This window comes from Cetorhinus maximus, chromosome 16 (assembly GCF_964194155.1).
Source record: "Cetorhinus maximus chromosome 16, sCetMax3.hap1.1, whole genome shotgun sequence".
Classification (NCBI taxonomy): domain Eukaryota; kingdom Metazoa; phylum Chordata; class Chondrichthyes; order Lamniformes; family Cetorhinidae; genus Cetorhinus; species Cetorhinus maximus.
The window spans coordinates 74,921,227-74,941,722 of NC_135894.1; the positions used below are offsets into that span (position 1 = coordinate 74,921,227).

The 20,496-nt window shown below is 44.5% G+C and overlaps 1 protein-coding gene across 2 annotated transcripts in view; it reads right to left on the minus strand.

The window, feature by feature from the left end:
* The window catches only part of adgrg7.1 (adhesion G protein-coupled receptor G7, tandem duplicate 1), a 53,807-nt gene that overhangs the window by 11,229 nt on the left and 22,082 nt on the right, over positions 1-20,496 (minus strand). For both annotated transcript variants that reach the window (XM_078560084.1, XM_078560082.1), the window contains 2 exons: positions 14,746-14,901; positions 2,641-2,753 (listed from right to left, as the gene is read on the minus strand). In XM_078560084.1, the coding sequence (XP_078416210.1) occupies positions 2,641-2,753; positions 14,746-14,901 (269 nt within the window). The remainder of the gene's footprint in view (positions 1-2,640; positions 2,754-14,745; positions 14,902-20,496) is intronic.

A 20,496-nucleotide genomic window follows, 5' to 3' on the forward strand; every position in this document is an offset into this window, starting at 1 on the left:
GTTTTGCTTAAATAATAGTGTGATATCCTACTAATGAATCTAAATCATCAAAAAATGTAATTATGTCTGAGCTGTAAGTGCATGTTGCTGATACTAGGTGCCAAAAGTGGAAAGGTGTTCCATTTCCTTACTGATAACTCAGTGCGAGGAAATTTCATTCAAAAAGAAGCAGTAAATAAGTACTGGGCCAGAAATTTCCCCCCGTTGGGGGGGTTGTGCGGGGCGGGCGCGAACCCGATCCGCGCCCCCGATCGGGCCCGCGCCACCATTTCACATGGGCGGGTCAATTAAGGCCCACCCATCATGACGCGCACCCGGAAGCTCTGAGCGCTCCCTGTGATGGGGGTGGGGGAATTCCCTGAGTGGTTCCCTACGCTCTTTCACACATACCTAAGGGAGATTTGCTTCAGTGTTAAACTTGTAAATAAAGGTTTTTAAAACTTTTAAAACATGTCCCCTCATGTGACACTATCACATGAGCTGGGACATGTCAAAGAATAAATATATACATTTTTATTAGATTTTAAAACACGTCATGAAACTTCATCCCGCCCGTGGATGAGGTTTCATGAAAAATGCGACGGCCGCCTGGGCTCTTCGCCTGCCCGCCAACCTAAAGGTTGGACGGGCAGCTCATTAAATTGAGTTAATTAGGTTTTAAATGGCCTTAATAGGCCTTTGACAGTTCGGTGGACACACAGCCGACTCGGCTGCGTGCCCGCCGAACTGAAAATCTAAATGACGCACAGTGATGTTGGGAATCCCGTCCTCCCCTCGCCAAGGGGAAAATGCTGCCCCTGGGGAAGATACTGTGCACTGGACTCTTGCTGCATTTTGAACTGGTAGGATGCAGGTTTGGAGTTGTGATTTGCACATACATGGCTGAACTTAATATGCCCTCCCCCGAGGCGACTTTGGAGGTGGGGAGACATTTAATTGGGCGGGAGGGTGCCAAGTGGGGATCCCGCTACCTTCATGCCCCTGCCCCGATTAAGTCCTGGGTGGGAAGGCTCAAGGAAGGCCTTCCTGCCCTACTGCCAATTGAGGCCCTTAAGTGGGTAATTAATGCCGGTGGGAATTCTGCCTCTGAGGCCCTTGATCCTGGGGATGGCCCGCTGTGGGCACTAAGCACCTAACTGGCACATAATATGGCGGGCCTTCCCTAAAGGAGATGTCATGGGGTCCAGCTGGCAGGAGAGTTCTCTCCTGGATTAAATTCTGTCTGCAGAGCCTCTGCTTGAAAGTCAGGCACTTTTACACACAGAGAGAGGAAAGATCATTGGGAAAGTTACAGTCACTAAAATTCTGTTATGCACTTTCAAGCAACCAGTTTTAAATAAGCATTGGTAAAAGCCACAAATTCTTGGCAGGAAATAGCTCACCATTCAAGGTGACTCCAAAGTGGGAAGGGAGAAAATTCTTTAAGCAAGACATGGTTTTACACTAACAGATGTTTTAAAATCTATTTAACTGACTGGATAAAGTAATACAAAATAATATTGTACAAACAAAACCCTAAGTTGCCATCTGGCTTTCTCTTGTCACAACTATCTGGTTAAATGGTTCATAAATATTGTAAGGATCTACCTATAGGGTTAGAGTTGTAGTATTTCATGCTTTGAGATGTAGCATGTTCTTGACTAGTAGGAAAATGGACTTCTTAATTCTGTCAATACTGATTTCAATCAAAATAAATTTGATTGTCAAAATATTATGCAAATATATACAAGATATTGTAGAGCTAAATTAACAAAGTATTGTCCATGGTTATTTTATATAGGGGCTGACTGGTACACTGTATTAGATAACTATACTTTCACCACACCTGGCTTCATGTCCAGCATAGATAAACAGCATGGCCATCTCTTCTCTCTGACAGCTCCAAGTCTCAAATGAAATGAGTCTGCAAATGCTTTTGCTTCTAATATATATTAACCCACGATATATATAATTTACCTTAAAATATCCTATACTCTAGCACTAATTCAGCAAGCTGACTGAACTGGGGTAATTTTAATCTACTTCCCTGGTCGAAACCGGGCAGGTGGGTTGTTCAAACGTCCCAGGCTACTTGCCTGTTGGGAAGCTGGCCAAATCCTGCAATTTTCACTTAGGCTTCTAAGAGGGTGATTAAGCTACTTGCCTAAATCCCACAGAGTCATTCTTTAAATATGTCATTTAGGATCCAATTATATCATTAGGTAATTTTAATTCCTGCCTGAGTGGGAAGCCACAGAAGTGGGAAGTAAACCAATGCTATGTTAATGAGGCCTTGAAGTTATATTATCCTAGGCTCATTCTGCCACAGTGCGTGCATTTCTAATTTACCTGCCAGACCACTGCCTGGAGTTAAAATTGGGGCAGTACGTTAAATGTGTTTACCTGAATTCATGTAGAATCTTGGTGCACTCTAGGGGGAATTTAGCATTTCATCTGACCCATTGAGGCATTGTAATGTACAGAACTGAAAAACTATTTGCATCCAACTAGCCAGTCCCAAAGATTGTACCTGAGGTGTGGCATCTGTCTTTAGGTCTGAGATATAAAAAAATGACACATCCCCTGATGCACATACATAGTATAATAAACCAACTTGAAATGATTACTCTACTAATACATTTGCCACTGTTAAGTTCTTACCTGGTGATAATTTGAAATGCAATAGTGATGGTTAACCCAGCTATTGAAAACCCACATCCAACATATGACACAATGTTTAATGGTTCAGTGTAGGTGTAATTCCGTCTGAAGCTCTATCATAAAAAAAATAAAGAATTGATCACAATTGAGTTTTGAAAATTATATTGTTTTCGAACAAACGGCTATCTATCTGAAACTTTAAAACATCAATTTTTGCAATACTCTTCTTTTAGACTAGCCGATCCCAGGGCATTGCTCACTGAGTTTGAGGTGTGCCGTTGCAAGGTAAAGTCTTGCTCGTATATAGGAGTGGCAGAGGTTGCACATTTCCACTGAAAGGATTGGGAAAGAAATTTGTGAGATGTGGGCAGAGACAAGAAGGGCTAATCTTTTTGATCCTCAAATTTTAAATATTTTCAATCATCTGCAATTACTCGTTCCACCTAGATCAACTTTAATTACCACTCTGGAGAGCTGTAATAAGACAAGGATCAAGAAGTTCTGCAACTGAAGAAAATTTGCAACTCTGATAGTGCACATATGAACAAGGAGCAGAAGTAGGCCATTTGGCCCCTCGAGCCTGCTCCACCATTTAATAAGATCATGAATGATTTGACAGTAACCTCAAACATGCATCCCGCCCACCCCCAATAACCTATCACCCCCTTGCTTACCAATAATCTATCTACCTCTGTCTCAAAAATATTCAAAGACTCTGCTTCCACCGACTTTTCCAAAGACTCAACACCTTCTGAGAGAAAGGTTTTTGCCTCATCTCCATTTTAAATGGGTGACCCCTTATTTTTAAACAGTGACCCCTAGTTCTAGATTCCCCCACAAGAGGAAACGTCCTCTCTGCATCCACCCTGTCAAGACCCCTCAGGATCTTATATGTTTCAATCAAGTCACCTCTTACTCTTCTAAATTCCAACGGATACAAGCCTAGCCTGTCCAACCTTTTCTCATAAGACAACCTGCCCATTCCAGGTATTAGTCTGGTAAAAACAAAAAATGCTGGAAAAACACAGTATGTCTGACAGCATCTGTGGAGAAAGAAACAGAGTTAACGTTTCGAGTCTGTATGACCCTTTTCAGAGCGGTAAGTCTGATAAACCTTCTCTGAACTGCTTTCAACGCATTTACATCCTTCCTTAAATAAGGTGACCAATACAGTACACAGTACTCCAGATGTGGTCTCACTAGTGCTCTGTATAACTGAAACATAACCTCCCTACTTTTGTATTCAATTCCCCTTGCAATAAATCATAACATTCTATTAGCTTTCCTAATTACTTGCTGTATCTGCGTACTAACCTTTTGCGATTCATGCACTAAGACACCCAGATCCCTCTACATCTCAGAGCTCTGCAATCTCTCACCATTTAGATAATATGCCCTCTTTTATTCTTCCTGCCAAAATGGACAATTTCACATTTTCCCACATTATACTCCATTTGCTAGATCTTTGCCCACTCAATTAATCTATCTATATCTTTTTGTAACCTCCTTATGCCCTCTTCTCAAATTACTTTTCTACCTATCTTTGTGTCATCAGCAAATTTGTCAAGCATCCCATCCAACCCTTCATTCAAGTCATTTATATGAATTGTAAACAATTGAGGTCCCAGCACTGATCCCTGTGGCACACCACTCGTTACATCTTGCCAACCTGAAAAAGACCCATTTATGCCTACTGTCTGCTTCCCGTTAGCCAGCCAATCTACTATCCATGTCAATATATCCCCTATATCATGAACTTTTAATTTCTGCAATAACCTTTGATGTGGCACTTTATCAAATGCCTTCTGGAAATCTAAGTACAGTACATCCACCAGTTCCCCTTCATCCACAGTACATATTACTTCCTCAAAGATAACCAATAAGTTAGTTAAACATGATTTCCCTTTCACAAAACCAAGTTGACTCTGCCTGATTACCTTGAATTTATCCAAGTGCCCTGCTATAGTTTCTTTAATAATAGCTTCTAACATTTTCCCTATGACAGATGTTAAGCTAACTAACCTGTAATTTCCCATTTTCTGTTTCCCCCACTTCTTGAATAATGGAGTTACATTTGCTATCTTCCAATCTAATGGAACCTTTCCTGAATTTAGGGAGTTTTGGAAAATTAAAATGAATGCATCAACTATCTCACTAGCTACTTCTTTTTAGACCCTAAGAGGAAGTCTATCAGGACCCGGATGCTTGTCAGTCCGCAGCTCCAACAATTTACTCAATACCAATTCTCTGGTGATTGTAATTTTCCTGATTTCCTCCCTCCCTTCCATTTCCTGATTTATAGCTGCTTCTGGGGTGTTATTTGTATCCTCTATAGTGAAGATTGATGCAAAATACCTGCTCAATTCATCTGCCATTTCCTTGTTTTCCAGTATCAATTCCCCAGACTCACTTTCTAGAGGACCAATACTCACTTTGTTAACTCGTTTCTTTTTAAAATATTTATAGAAACTCTTACTATCTGTTTTTATATTTCTGGCTAGCTTTCTCTTGTACTCTAATTTTTCTTTCGTTATCAATCTTTTAGTTGTCCTTTGCTGTTCCTTATATTCTGTCCAATCTTCTGGCCTTCCACCTACCTTTGCACAATTATATATTTTTTCTTTAAGTTTGATACTATCTTTAACCTTTCTAGTTAACCACGGATGGTGTGTCCGCTGCTTGAACTTTTTCTTACTTGTTGGAATGTATCTATTCTGTGTATTCTGAAATATCCCCTTAAATGTTTGCCACTGCATCTCTATTGGCCTATCCCTTAACCTAATTTGCCAATTCACTTTAGCCAGCTTTGTTTTCCTGACCTCATAATTGCCCTTATTTAAGTTTAAAAACATAGTCTCAGACCCACTCCTCTCTCTCTCTCAAATTGAATGTAAAATTCAAGTATATTATGGTCGGTGCTACCTAGGGGCACCTTCACTATGAGATCATTAATTACTCCTATCCCATTGCACAATACCAGGTGGAGTATTGCCTGCACTCTGATTGGTTCCAGAACATGCTGTTCTAAGAAACTATCCCAGAAACATTCTATGAACTCCTCATCTAGGCCAGCTTTGACCATCTGACTTTTCCAGTTTATATGTAGATTAAAATCTCCCATGATTATCGGCATGCCTTTCTGACAAGCTCTATTTATTCCTTCCTTTATGCTCCATTCTACCATGTGGCTACTATTAGGGGGCCTGTACATGACTCCCACAAGTGACTTCTTGCCTTTACCATTTCTCATCTCTAATCAAACTGTCTCCACATCCTGGTTTCCTGAACTTAGGTCATCCCTCTCTATTGTGCTAATACCATCATTAACTAACAGAGCCACCCCTCCACCTTTTCCTTGCTTCCTATCCTTCCTAAATATCCTGTACCCTTTAATATTCAGATCCCAATTCATGTCCTCTTGCAGCTATGTCTCTGTAATGGCTATCAAATCGTACTTATTTATTTCTATGTGCACTCTCAGTTCATTTGTTTTGTTTCGAATGCTTTGTGCATTCAGATACCGAGCCTTTAGTTTTATCCTTTTATTCTTTTTATAATCTCTAGCCTCATCTGTTCATTTACTGTTAGATTTGTACTTTCTATCCCTTCTTGTCATGTTCTGTTTTTCATTCCCCGTAATAATATTTTTCTCTTTTGCCTTGTCTCTACTCTTTGATTTACCACATCTTCCCAAATTTGTACCCTTGCCCCCACTACTTAGTTTAAAACCCTCTCTACTTTCCTAGTTATGCAGCTCACAAGAAAGCCAGTCCCAGCACAGTTCTGCTGTAGACTGTCCCAATGGTACAGATCCCACTTTCTCCAGCACTGGTGCCAGTGCCTCATGAACTGGAACCCACTTCTGCCACACCAGGCTTTGAGCCACGCATTCATCTCTCTAATCTGATTTTTCCAATGCCAATTTGCATGTGGCTCAGATAATAATACAGAGATTATCACCTTTGAGGTTCTGTTTCTTAATCTGGTGCCTAGCTCCTCATACTGACTATGTGCAACTTCCTTCTTTGTCCTGCCTATGTCGTTGGTACCAACATGGACCACGATGACTGGGTCCTCCCCCTCCCACTGTAAGTTCCTCTCCAGCCTCGAGCGGATGTCCCGAACCCTGGCACCAGGCAGGAAACACAGCCTTCTGGATTCACGCTCTTTGCTGAGAGAACAGTGTCAATCCCTCTGACTATATTGTCCCCCACTACCACTACATTCCTTGTAACTCCTCCCATTTGAATGGCTTCCTGTACCACGGTGCCATGGCCAGTTAGCTCATCCACCCTGAAGCCCCCACTCTCACCCAAACAAGCTGAAAAAACCTCAAACGTGCTGGACAATTGTAAGGGCTGAGGCTTCTGCACTCCTGCCCTCTGGATCCCCTTACCTGCCTCACTTGCAGTCACACCCTCCTGTCCCTGACCACTGACCAAATCAGAAGACTCCAACCTAAGGGGTCCTAAGACCACCTCCTGGAATAAAGTGTCCAGGTAACTTCCCCCTACCTGATATGCCGCAGTGTCTGCAGCTCGGCCTCTAGCTCAATAACTCAGAGCCAAAGTTCCTGCAGCCACAAACACTTACTGTAGATATGTTTGCCCTGGATCACACCAGTATGCAAAAGCTCCCACATCCTGCAATCATAGCACATCACCTGCCCTGCCATCTCCAATATGTGTTAATGAATTAATTGCTAATTAATTAATTATAATTAATAAAGCTTACGCTTCCCAACAGGTTTTGGCACTGCCAGTACTTTACAATGCTGTTAAAACAACACAGTACTTACAATACTGATAAAATTAATAATACAATTTACTGATTTACCTGCTTCTTCTGCTGCACCAAATCAGAAATCAAATACAGGAGGCTGAAAAAGAGTAGAAGAAAAAAGCACCTCCTCCCCTCCGCTCTTCACCGAACCCCCGACACTTTACTTCTTGCAATACCTAAAGCACCTCTTTCCCCCTTATGCACCAAATTCCCACTTTGAAACAAATTCCCAAATATACTCACTCGTTCTCTGTCTCACTCAGGCCAATGTCTCCCCTCTTTGATCGTGCGCCTTCTAGTGACAGCAGTTCACTGTTTGTAGATATTTGATTAACTCTTGCCTTTGCGACAATGGGCAGATTTTTTAAGGCAAGGGGAAGAAAGTCTGGTGCATGTGGGGAGTTAAATCTCCTAAAAGTGAGGTTGGGTCGGGGTCCTGCCGTCAGTCCACCCCTTCCAGGTTTCAACCAGGCGGGTTTGGAGGCAAGCTGGGAATGCCTTTGCAGCTGTTGCTAAATCATTTAAATCTCCAAATAGGTCATTAAACTGTGTTTTAACCAAGGATTCTGGCTTTAACAGCCTTTGGACCTATTTCCTAAGCTGTAGGCAACTCTCCAGGGTTAACCAGGTGAGTGCACAGTGGGAACCTTCTCCTCAGTGAAATTGACAGTTTGGGAAACTTTTATTATTGGAACTGAAGAACTGTAGCCATGGCCAGATGCGACCGTGCTTGTTACATTGTTATACTATCCATAAAGAGCTAGATGCACAATTCGAAAGAGTGGTAAATTGTTATGCGAATATATATCTTGGGATACCACATTTTACTGCTGCACTGCATTCATGTGACGAGTAACAATGTATCAGTCCACTAGCCATATGCATGACTGAAAGGAATACACTTGATGAAGCTCCAGCACTATGAGTCTAAGGTGTGATTATTTATAACTTATAGGTACTGGAAGACACAACACTGCTACCCACAGTACTTCTTCTTAGAGTGTGTTTTCAATGCTTCAGTGCCAACTTATTGGAAGTCACTACACTTGTCCTGCAAAGGATAGGCTCTCTCAACGTGTCTGAGTACCAGTGCCTCAGGAGGCTCAGGTTTTCATAGTAGGTCATTTCTGCCATCTGCAGTTTCCTGGAACAAGACCCCCTTCCCAGTGGGGCAGGTGGGCATTCATTGCAATTGGCCATCAAGGTGTTTGTAACTGTAGTGTCATCATCCCCAGCCCACTTTCCGGTTCCCTGCTTCTCTTCATGATTGTGTGCTCTCTGCTGCAAGGAGAGATCGTAGACAGTCATGAATGTTAGTAATGGCTTGTGTGGAGAGGACTGAAGGACAACATTTGGGGAGGATTAGTCTGAGGCATAGATTCGAGAGGACAATTGGATGAGGGTGAGTGTCAGTGTTGTCTGTTCAGATGGGGATGTGAGGAGGTGCCTGGAGAGGTGGAATGAGTGCAAGACATGTTGATCTGGGGAGTGTTATGCAGGAGAATGTTGGGAAAGTCAGAGTGTGGTGCTTGGCAGCTGAAGTTATTATGTTACTCACCTTTCGTGCATTCCTGAGATCCTCTTGGTGCATTGACCCCAGATCAGAGGGGCCACACATCTGCAGCTGTCCTCCCTGTCCGCTTCCATCCACAGCTGCTTGGCAGGAGAGGTTGTCCTTTCTGTCCTTGGGAAAGCTTGCCTCACTACAGTCCCTCAGATCCCACAGCAGGATCACCAAGTAAGAATGAGATACGCAGGGAGCAGCCTTCCCATGTTTTCTCTCCATTCCTGTGGTTGCTACAGCCTCAAAAATCCATGTCCAGTTGAGACATTATAACCCATGCTTGGGTTCCTTTAATGAGAAATCCTTCCTTTGACATATCTAGCGTGTTGTGCCGCCGCCCCTCCTTGATTGTTCTGGAAACACTGAAGAGGGTTATTAGTGCCGCTGTTCAACTAAAGAGCCACAGCAAAGCTCGCTGCAGAGTCCAACGGGTTCCCAGCCCACTAACAGTCCCAGAATTTATGCAATGATAATCAGCTTAAAATTCTACCCTAGGAATTTATTGCTTTATGTTGGCATTATCAGCAAGGAGGGCAATGTCACTTCTGATGACATACATCATGTTACTGGTGAAGATCAGATATAGTGGGGCCAATTACTATTACGCTGGGGAATTTCTGTTTCAACGTGATTATAAAACAATGGAAGTCCACAACCCAGTCCTTGCATTTTTGAGACATTTGCATATTTCTTTCAGTGGTTCACTATATATACTACAAGACATTAACTTTTTAATGAAGTTGGGAAGATGTATACTATTGAATTTTCCAGAAATGGCAAGGTTTATTATTTGAACTGAACTGTGCATCCAGAAAATCACTACGTTTCCCAGTCATGAATTTGAGAGTGTCACAAGGCAACCAAAGCCATATTGCCTTCAAATCAAATTGCCAGTGGGATAATAGGTGTTGAGATGTACTTCCATACAATTCACAATAGGGACACTGGCCTGTTATTGCATAAACTCCACCAGAGTGGAACCCAGGACTCTCTGACATTCACATCATAGAAACATAGAAAATAGGAGCAGGAGTAGGTCATTCGGCCTTTAGAGCCTGCTCCGCAATTCAACATGATCATAGCTGATCCTCTACCTCAACGCCGTACTCCCGCGCTCTCCCCATCCCCCATGACACCTTTAGAGTCCAGAAATTGATCCATTTCCTTCTTAAATATATTCAGTGACTTGGCCTCCAGAGCCTTCTGTGGTAGAGAATTCCATTGATTCACCACCCTCTTCATTGTAGTCCAAAATGGTGTCCCCATAACCTGAGACTGTGAACCTTTGTTCTAGAACCCCAGCCAGAGGAAATATCTTCCCTGCATCCAATCTGTCCACCCCTGTCAGAATTTTATATGTTTCAATGAGACCTCCTCTCATTCATCTAAACTCCAGTGAACACAGGCCTAGTCGGCCCAATCTCTCCGCATACGACAATCCTGTCATCCCAGGAATCAGTCTGGTGAACCTTCGCTGCACTCCCTCTATGGCAAGTACATCCCTTTCTTAGGTAAGGAGACCAAAACTGCACAGAACACCCCAGGTATGGTCTCACCAAGACCCTGTACAGCTGCAATAAGACATGCTTGCTCCTGTACTTAAGTCCTCTCACAATGAAGGCCAACATACCATTTGCCTTCTTAACTGCTTGCTGCACCTGCATGCAAGGTTCCTTTGTACCTCACCATTTTCCAATCTATCACCATTTAAATAATACTCTGCCATTCCGCTTTTCCTACCGAATAGGATAACTTCACACTTATCCACATAATACTGCATCTGCCATGTATTTGCCCACTCACTCAACCTGTTTAAATCGCCTTGAAGTCTCTTAACACCCTCCTCATCGCTCACAGTCCACCAAGTTTCGTGTTGTCAGCAAACTTGGAACTTTTACATTTGGTTCCTTCATCCAAATTATTGATATATATTGTGAATAGCTGGGGCACAAGCACTCTGAGGTATCCAATTAGTTACTGCCTGTCACTCTGAAAAAGACCCATTTATTCCTACTCTCTGTTTCCTGTCGGTTAACCAATTCTCAATCCCACGTATTTTAATTTTACACACTAACCTCTTATGTGAGACTTCATCAAAAGCTTTCTGAAAATCCAAATACACCATATCCACCAGTTCTCCCTTATCTATTCTGCTCGTTATGTCCTCAAAAAACTCCAGTTGGTTTGTCAACCATGATTTCCCTTTCATAAATCCATGTTGATTTTGTCTAATCTTGTTGATACTTTTCTGTGTCCTGTTATCACATCCTTTATAACAAACTCTAGCATTTTCCCTACTATTGATGTTAGGCTAACCGGTTTGTAATTTGCTGTTTTTTCTCTCCCTCCTTTTTTAAATAGTGGGGTTACATTTGTGACCCTCCAGTCTGCTGGGACTGTTTCAGAATCTACAGGGTTTTGGAAGATGACAGCCAACGCATCCAGTATTTCCATGGCCACCTCCTTTAGTACCCTGGGATGTAGAATATTGGGCCCTGGGAATTTATAATCCTTCAGTCCTATTAATTTCTCCAGCACTATTGTTTTAGTAATACTAATTTCTTTCAATTCCTTCTACTCACTAGACCCTTGGTTCCCTAGTATCTCTGGGAAGTTATTTGTGTCTTCCTCCGTGAAGACAGAACTAAAGTAGTTGTTTAATTGTTCTGCCATTTCCTTGTTCTCCCTTATAATTTCTCCTGTTTCAGACTATAAGGGACCTATATTTGTCTTCACTAATATTTTTCTTTTTACATACTATTAGAAACTTTTACAGTCCGCTTTTATGTTCCTTGCAAGTTTACTCTCATACTCTATTTTTCCCCTCTTAATCAATCTCTTAGTCCTTCTTTGCTGAATTCTAAACTGCTACCAATCCTCAGGCCTGCTACTTTTTCTAGCAACTTTATATGACTCCTCTTTGGAGTCAGCAAATTATCCTCAATTTATTTGTGTTACCCATGGTTGGGCTGGTTTTCCTGTTGTGTTTTTGCGGCAGAAAGGAATGTATAACTGTTGCAGTACATACGTTTGTTCCTTAAATATTAGCCATTGTCTATCCACCGTCATGCCTGTCGATGAAATTCCCCAATCCATCTTAACCAACTCACGCCTCATACCTTCGTAGTTTCTATTGTTAAGATTTTGGACCCCAATTCCAGATCAGACTACTTCACTTTCAATCCTTTTGAAGAATTCTATTATGTTATGGTCACTGTTCCCTAAAGGACTCGACACAGCAAGATTATTAATTAACCCCTCCTCATTGCACAATAACAAATCCTGGAATAGCCTGTTCCCTAGTCGGTTCCTCGACATACTGGCCTAAAAGACCATCTCGTACACACTCCAGGAATTCATTTGCCACAGTATTATTGCTAATTTGGTTTGCTCAGTCTATATGTAGATTAAAGTCATCCATGATTACTGTACCACCCTTGTTACATGCATCTCTAATTTCCTGTTTAATGCTGTCCCGTACCTTATCATTACTGTTTGGAGGCCTATAAACAACTCCCATTAATGTTTTCTGCCCCTTGTTGCTTCTTAGCTCCACCTAGAACTGACTCTACATCTAGATTTTCTGAGCCAATATTCTCTCTCACTATCACACTGATTTCATTCTTAACTAACAATGCCATGCCACCTCCTTTACTTTTTTTCCCTGTCTGTCCTAAATATTGAGTACCCTTGGATATTCAGTTCCCAGCCTTGGTCATCCTGCAGCCATGTCTCCGTAATTGCAATCATATACCTGTTTACATGTATTTGCGCTGTTAATTCGTCTACCTTATTGCGAATGCTCCATGCATACAGATACAGTGTCTTTAGACTTAACTTTTTAACATTTTTACACATTTTTTTGGTGGCCCTATTTGCTGCTAGCCCTTAATTACTCTGCCTTCCACTTTTGCTTTCTACTTTTCTGTCTTTCATTCCTATCTTTGTTTACCTCTCTTGTGAATCTCTGCTCAGGTTCCCATCCCCCTGCCAATCTAGTTTAAACCCTTCCCCACAGTACTAGCGATTACCCCTGCAAGGATATTGGTCCTGGTCCTGCTGAGATGCAAGCTGTCTAGCTTGTACAGGTCCCATCTTCCCCAGAATTGGTCCCAATGCCTCAGGAATCTAAATCCCTCCCTCCTATACCACCTCTCCAGCCACACATTCATCTGGTCTTTTCTCCTATTCCTGATCTCGCTAGCACATGGCACTGGGAGTAATTCTGAGATTACTACCTTTGAGGTCCTGCTTTTTAATTTATTTTCTAGCTCCCTATATTTTGCTCTCAGGACCACATCCCTCTTTTTACCTATGTCTCTGGTACCAATATGGACCACAATCTCTGGCTGTTCACCCTCCCCCTTCAGAATGTCCTTCAGCCGCTCAGTGACACCCTTGACCTTGGCATCAGGGAGGCAACATACCATCCTGGTGTCATGTCTGTGGCTACAGAAATGTCTATCTATTTCGCTTATGATAGCATCCCCTTTCACTATTACTCTCCCACACTTTATCCCCACTCTGTGCAGCTGATCCACTCATGCCGCCATGGCTCTTGCTGCATTCTCCTGAGAAACCATCTCCCCCAGCAGTATCCAAACGGAAAACCTGTTGGAGAGGGAGGTGGACCCAGGGGATTCCTTTTACCTTGTCTGGTGCTTACCTATTCCCTTTCTGCCCATGCATTCTTTACATTCTTTGCCTGTGGTGGGACCACATCACTGTATGTGCTATCCACGAAGATCTCATTCTTCCAGATGCTCCGCAGTGACTCCAGCCACAGCTTCAGCTCCGAAACACAGATTTCGAGTAGCTGCAGCTGAAGACACTTCCTGCACATATGGTCGTCCTGGACACTGGAAGTGTCCCTGACTTCCCACATCACACAGGAGGAGCATTCCACTTGGCCAAGTTGCCCTACCATGACTTACCCTTAAATTACTCCCTTTACTTTTACTTCCTCTAGCTTAGAGAATATTAAGGATGGAAAAAATATTTACCAGGTCCTACTTACCAAGGTCCCAGCTCTTCTTAATGAGGAAAAGTAGAAAATGAAAGAATCACCTTCCTCCCTCTTCAGCGAACTCCCTCTCTCACTAAACTCCAACTAAGGCACTCTAATGCAGCCCAAAGCAGCACTGTAGATGGCTTGTTTTTGTGCTGTCTGAATCTAGCTTCTAAAAACCTGTTTAAGCCAGTTAACTAATTTACTAGCTGCAGCTGCAAGCAGAGCCTGTAAAACTCCTGTTTTAAAGCTGGACTAAAACTCACCTTCTCCCAACCCAAAGAGCAACTTTTAGTTAGTTGCTAAATTAAAGAAAGATTAGACCCCACATCAATGCTAAGTTTACCAATTTAAAATGATGTCCTTTGTGATGTAAGAACTTCTTAAACTGAGTGAGGAAATCTTGACATTGTATCCAACCCCCTATGGCAAACTGCTTACTATTTGAATCAGAGCACAGACAGGCTTACATAAGAACATCTGAACATAAGAAATAGGTGCAGGAGTAGACAACATGGCCCCTCGTGCCTGCTCCACCATTCAATACAATCATGGCTGATCTGCCTTAACTCCACCTTCCAGCTCACTCCTCATATCCCTGATACCCTGAGAGACCAACAATCTTTCTCTCTCAGGTGACATGAAACCTGTTGAAAGAGCTTACACAAAAACAGAAATCCTTGGAGTGAAAAACTGCTGAAAAGCACACATAAATATATTAAACTTGATTGTAATATAATTTTGGTCTTACCATCAGCACTGCAAAATTAGTGGTGTGATTGCACTGACATCTCAAATACCCAAACTCATCTGTGCTCTTTGAACAGCCTGCTGTATTCCAATCATCCACAGTATAGTCCCAAAACACACAGGCATGATCGTGAATGAAATACTCTGTAGAATTGTACTGAATAAAAACATAAATAAACTTATTTAAGAGAAATTGTATCAAACTAACCATTTGTCCTGCATTGTGTCACTCCTGTACATGATGAGGTAAACTTATGAAAATATCAATTTGACATTATTACATCTGAGCTTTAATCCTTATTTCTTCAGATGACATTGGAAAATTCGCATTTATTGCCCACTTCCAGTTGTCCTGAGAACGTGGTAGCAGGCCTTCGAGAACTGCTGCAAACCTTGCAGTGATGGCATTCCCAATATATTCTACTCATAATGTTTCTTATTCTATGATTCAAAACTGACGTTTGCATCACTACCAGGATTGCTCTTCACTACATTACCGTATTTCAGCAGTAAATTGAAGCCACACGTCCAATGCCAGAAAAATATTTTTGAAAGACAGAATCTTTTTTTTTTAAACTTAAAATCAGAAAATACTGGGCTTGCACAGCCAGTCCATCAGCATTTGTAAAAGACACGTTAACATTTTGGTTGTAGACCATTCCTTAAAACTGAAAGCTAGAAAATAAGTGAACTATTTAATGGAACGGGAGAAAACTAAACAGCAGATAAAAAATAGAGCCTTAATGGCTCGAGTGACTAAACAGACACAACTGAAAAGCTGGAAATAGATAAAAACTGGTGGAAGATGCATGAAGATAATTTCAGTGAGGCATTGAAAAGATATTAAAAGAACAAGAGTGTGAAACCAGCAAAAGAAACAATATCTGCAGCCATTCCATCATATTCCCATTGAAACCTCAGCAGACGTTTACCAGAACAGCTAGAACCTCAGCCAGGATCTGACAGAGCTGAAAATTTAGGCCTTGTAGAGTGCAGGGGAGAGAGAGGAGAAGGCAGAGGCTGGGATTTTCCATACCCACCGGCGTTGGGTGTGTTCAGTGACGTGAGCGGACAATATGTCTCGATCGGCTTCACAACAGTGTGAAACCAGTTTGTGATTGTCTGCTCAGCTCGCCATGTTTCCTGCCATCAGACGTTGGGAACCTCTTTGTAATACATCAGCATATCATTTTTAGGCCAGCCCGCTGGAATCGGCCCACACCCGTCCCACTGGATCATCCGTCCACGTCGGCAGGAAAGCATGCCTGCGTTTTTCACAACAGTATATAAAAGGTGTGAACTTGGCGGGTTGCACTTTGAGGGGAACTCAGAGGTGAGTGCACAGTAACAATGCGCAGTGCTTGCCAGGGTCATCTGTTGGACTTCAAGTTTCAAGAGCATTGGGGGGGTGGTGTGAAGGGCAGCCCTGCTGTTGAGGCGACTAGTGGAAGGGAGGGGGGCATGGGCAGTCCTGCCCTTGAGGCGACTTGTGGGAGGGGGGCAAGGGTTACTTTGCATTGAGGCGACTTGTGGCTTGTGGGGTGGGGTGGGGGGGGTGAGGGGGGGGCAAGGGCAGCCCTGCTGTTCAATATAGCGCACAAGCATACAGGGTGGGGGTAGGGTGGGTGAAGGAAGCAGCCACTCACTAGGGAAACCTGTATAAAGTGACCAGTTCAGGAGAAGCCACATTGATATGATTGGAGTCGGGCTTCTAGCTTCTCTGCTCACTCATGCAACGCAGAGGCATCAAAGTGCCACCAAGTGTTCCAAAGCTTTCACCACCCTGGCACAAGCTGCAAAGTCATGAGCGTTTTAGTGGACTTCAGAACAGCTGGAAGACTATACACGTACAATCTCCTTGCTAAAGCTGGCCATGAAGCAGCTCACTCCTGGTTTGAACCAGTCTCCCCCATGGTTCAAGCTAACAGCGCAACCTTACAGTGCGGGTTAGGAGAATGCCTGTGCCTGAGCTGAGAGGACAGCATGCAGTGCAATGGGCAAAGCTGCTGCCAATTGGTTGGGTGGAGTGGGGCAGAGGTGGATGGGGTTTTGGGCAGCCATGCAGCGCACTAATCTCTGGCCATCCAAGTGGTGGCCAACACGCTTCAGGAAGCGTTAAGAGGCCTTCACACTTAACCAGGAGAGGTTCTTAGTACACCCATACTAACCACATGTCTCTCTCTTTCATCCTGCAGGAGGAGTACATCAGGATCATGGAGCCTGGTGAACTAGCTGTATTGCTGATAGCCTACAGAGTGAAGACGATGGAGGAGAGTGTGACTGAGGCTCCTGGCTGCGCAGAGGCAGAAGCAGCAACCTCAGGAAGAAGGGGCAGCTAGGGCTTCCACACACGCCACTGAAAAGCCACAGCGAGCCGTCGCTGGTTGTGCCAGGGTCTACAGACGCCGCCTGTCATTCCTGCAAATGACTGAGAGCCAGTGTCGCCGAAGACTGTGCATGCCTATGGAATCGGTCGCTCGCATCTGCCAGCTACTGCCGGATTCGGCGCCACGGGGACATGGCGGGCATCCAATGCCAGTGGCTGTGAAAGTGACAGTGGCGCTCAATTTCTACACCAGTGGCTCCTTTCAGGGCTCCACAAGTGTCCTCTATAGGATCTCACAATCCTCCACCCACAAATGCATCCGTGAGGTCACGGATCCTATCTTTGCGAGGGCACACAACTTTGTGCATTTCGCACGGGACCAGGATATCCAGGATGCAAGAACAATTGGATTTGCCCAGATCTCGGGTTTCCCACAGGTGCAAAGTGCGATTGACTGCACTCATGTGGCTCTTCGATCTCTGTTGCAAGACATGGTGGGCTACATCAACTGCAAGGGGTTCCATTCGCTGAATGTGCAGCTGGTGTGTGACCACCAGAAATGCATCCTGCAGGTGTGTGCACAATTTCCAGGAAGTGTGCATGACTCCTACATCCTCCATCAGTCACAGATCCCTGAAGTCTTCCAGGGTCCACAGAAGCTGCAGGGATGGCTCCTCGGGGTCAAGGGCTACCCGCGTAGGACATGGCTGATGACACCTGTGCGACGGCCTCAGACTGCAGCAGAGCGACGGTATAACGAGGCTCATGCTGCAGCTCACAACTTGGTGGAGCAAACCATCGGGATGCTGAAGATGAGGTTCCAGTGCCTGGACTGGTCTTGGTGGAGCTCTGCAATAGGCTGCACAAAGCTCAGAGAAGAGGCCCTGAACTGAGACATCTGCCTTTATCTTGTGCAGGAAGGTTTCACATCTGAGTGTCAAAAACACTGCTCATCAGAACAAGGAGCCACAGGCAGGGAGACATTCTTGGGAGTTTATTGACAATAGCGAACAGTTTGTATGAGTGATTAACACCCGTGCCCAAGCTGTGCAACTACATCTTCTTAACCTTCCCAACCCTGCCGCTACATCTTGGTGCTCCCCCAGTGTCCACAGCGGAGGTGGAGGCAGCCTACTGACTGCTATGCCCTGTCTATGATGACCTTGGCGGGCGTCCTTTGGAGAGCCGAGACTTGGAGGGCCCCTGTCTGCTTTCAGGGTCCTGCTGTGTGGCAGTGACACCCTCCTCGGCCTGTAGAGCTGGAGCTGCTGAGATCACAGGAAGAGGGGAGTCGGATGCGCTGGACACTCTTGGAGTCAGCTGATTGGATGGTCTTGGGGTGTGCACCTGCTGATCCTCCTCCCAATGGGTGCCCAAGGGTCCCAGGCTGACTCCTTGAGAAGAAGTGGGTAGCTGGAGTGAGATCGAGCTGCCCGGCACCCCTCTCGCATACACACTGTTGGAGGCTAACTATGGCATCAACAATGGAGTTGAACCCGCGCAGCAGTGGAGTGACGTCCTGGACCAAGGTCTCCATGGTGGCCACCATCCTACCAGTGTTGACCTCACTGCATGCTGGCGCTATCACCTCAGAGCGATGGCGGGTGAACTCCTCCATTGTACCTTGCAATCTGAGGAAAACAGCGGACATCCCTTCCTGATGTTCCCGAGCTTGCCTTTGCAGCTCCAGCAACTATGACATGACCAAGTCCAGAGGCTCGTCATCTGACCTGGACTCAGCAGTCTTCTGAGTGCCAGACACTAGGGATGTTCGTGCTGCTGCCTGCTGTGGATCAGACAGTGTGAAGTGCTCACCAGATTGTGATCTCAAGACTATTCTAAAGCTAGGACCCACCGAGGTGTGTGTCTCTGCACTGGTGGAGGCTGTGGGTGAGTGGTGTGACAGGGCTTCAAGGAAGGTGCCTCCAGATTCCTCTTCAGAGGTTTCTTTGGGGCTTGATTGGAGGCCCTGCATCATGGACTCTGTCGGTGGAAGCAAGGGGAGATAATTAGTGCATGGCAGTGGCCTGTGAGACAGGACACATCACTCACAGCATGGTTGTCTGATGGATGTTGCACTGCTGGACTCTCACTTGGTAGAGCAGTGCTGACCTCCCCGTCAGCACAGGAATAGTCCAGTTCATCGCCAGCCAGCTGGATGGCTTTTTTTTCAAAGTGAGGAGTTTGATTTCAGGCATTCCTCCACCAGTCTGCGTCCTCTCCCTGTTGTTGTGTGCCGGCTTGTCCTGCATGAATAGAGATGGGAAAAGTGTAAGCAGAATGCCTGCCAGGCCAGATGATAAGTATGCCTGGCATGTGTGGGTGGTGAGTGGTCCCATGGACGGGAGGAGGACAATGATGGTGAGTGTGAGAGGGTGAATGGTGATATCCCTTGTACTGGCAGTGAGTGAGATCCCTGTGGATGTGTGATGACATTGAGTGTGTGAGTTGAGAGCGATGAGAAGAGTGAATTACCCTGATAGAACGGAGAGATCATTCATCCTCTTGAAGCACTGGGTGGCTGTCCTCTTTTGAAGAGCGTTGGTGCTGACCACCGCTGCCACCACCTCCCAAGCCTGGTTTGTCATGCTGCTGCCCATTCTGCAGCAAGAGTGGGGGTAGAGGACATCCTGGAGGGACTTCATGGTATCTAAAAGGTGGTTCCAATGATGCGTCTCTAAATCTGGGGGCTGCAGTCTTTTTGCCTTTTGTGGACATCTTCCCTGCAGCAGTCGTAGCTGGGAGCACTGAGATGAATGCGCACGACTGGACTTTAAATATGGCGTTTGGCATGATTAAGTGGCGAGGTGATGGCAGACGGGTGAATCAGAGCCCGCCCACCATGGAAACGGCATGTTTCCCGAGAATGCATAAATAATGTGGCGGGTTTGGGACGATACGGTGTGAAAATCCGCCATCGTGGTCTATGGGTAAAACGTTGTTTTACCCACCCGCTACCGCACTTCGTGCAAATCTGGGACAATTCCGCCTAGAGTCTTTTCCTACTCTTTACATGAGCTTTGTCATAATGGGAAAAGTGCAGAATCATTTTTGACGAGAGTTCTTGAACCTTTGACCTTCCATGGTATCTGGCATATGTTCATTGGAGGAATGCCTCATGAAGTAAATTAGCTGACTAAAGGATGGTTACGTGAGAGTTCAGGCCTGGACCATCAAAGATTGAGCTGTGACTTTTTGAAAAAAAATATATAAATTGCTCCCTTGTAAAGGAGCTTCTGTGAGTAACAAAACTTTTACTTCCCATTCATCGATCCAGGCATTGTTACCTAGGTATTTCTGCATGCAGACATGAACTATCTGAGGATTTATGAATGCAGTTGAACACTACATATGTATCAACAAGCAGCTTCACTTCTGACCTAATGATCAAGGGAGGCTGATTGATATAGCAGCTGAAGACTACTG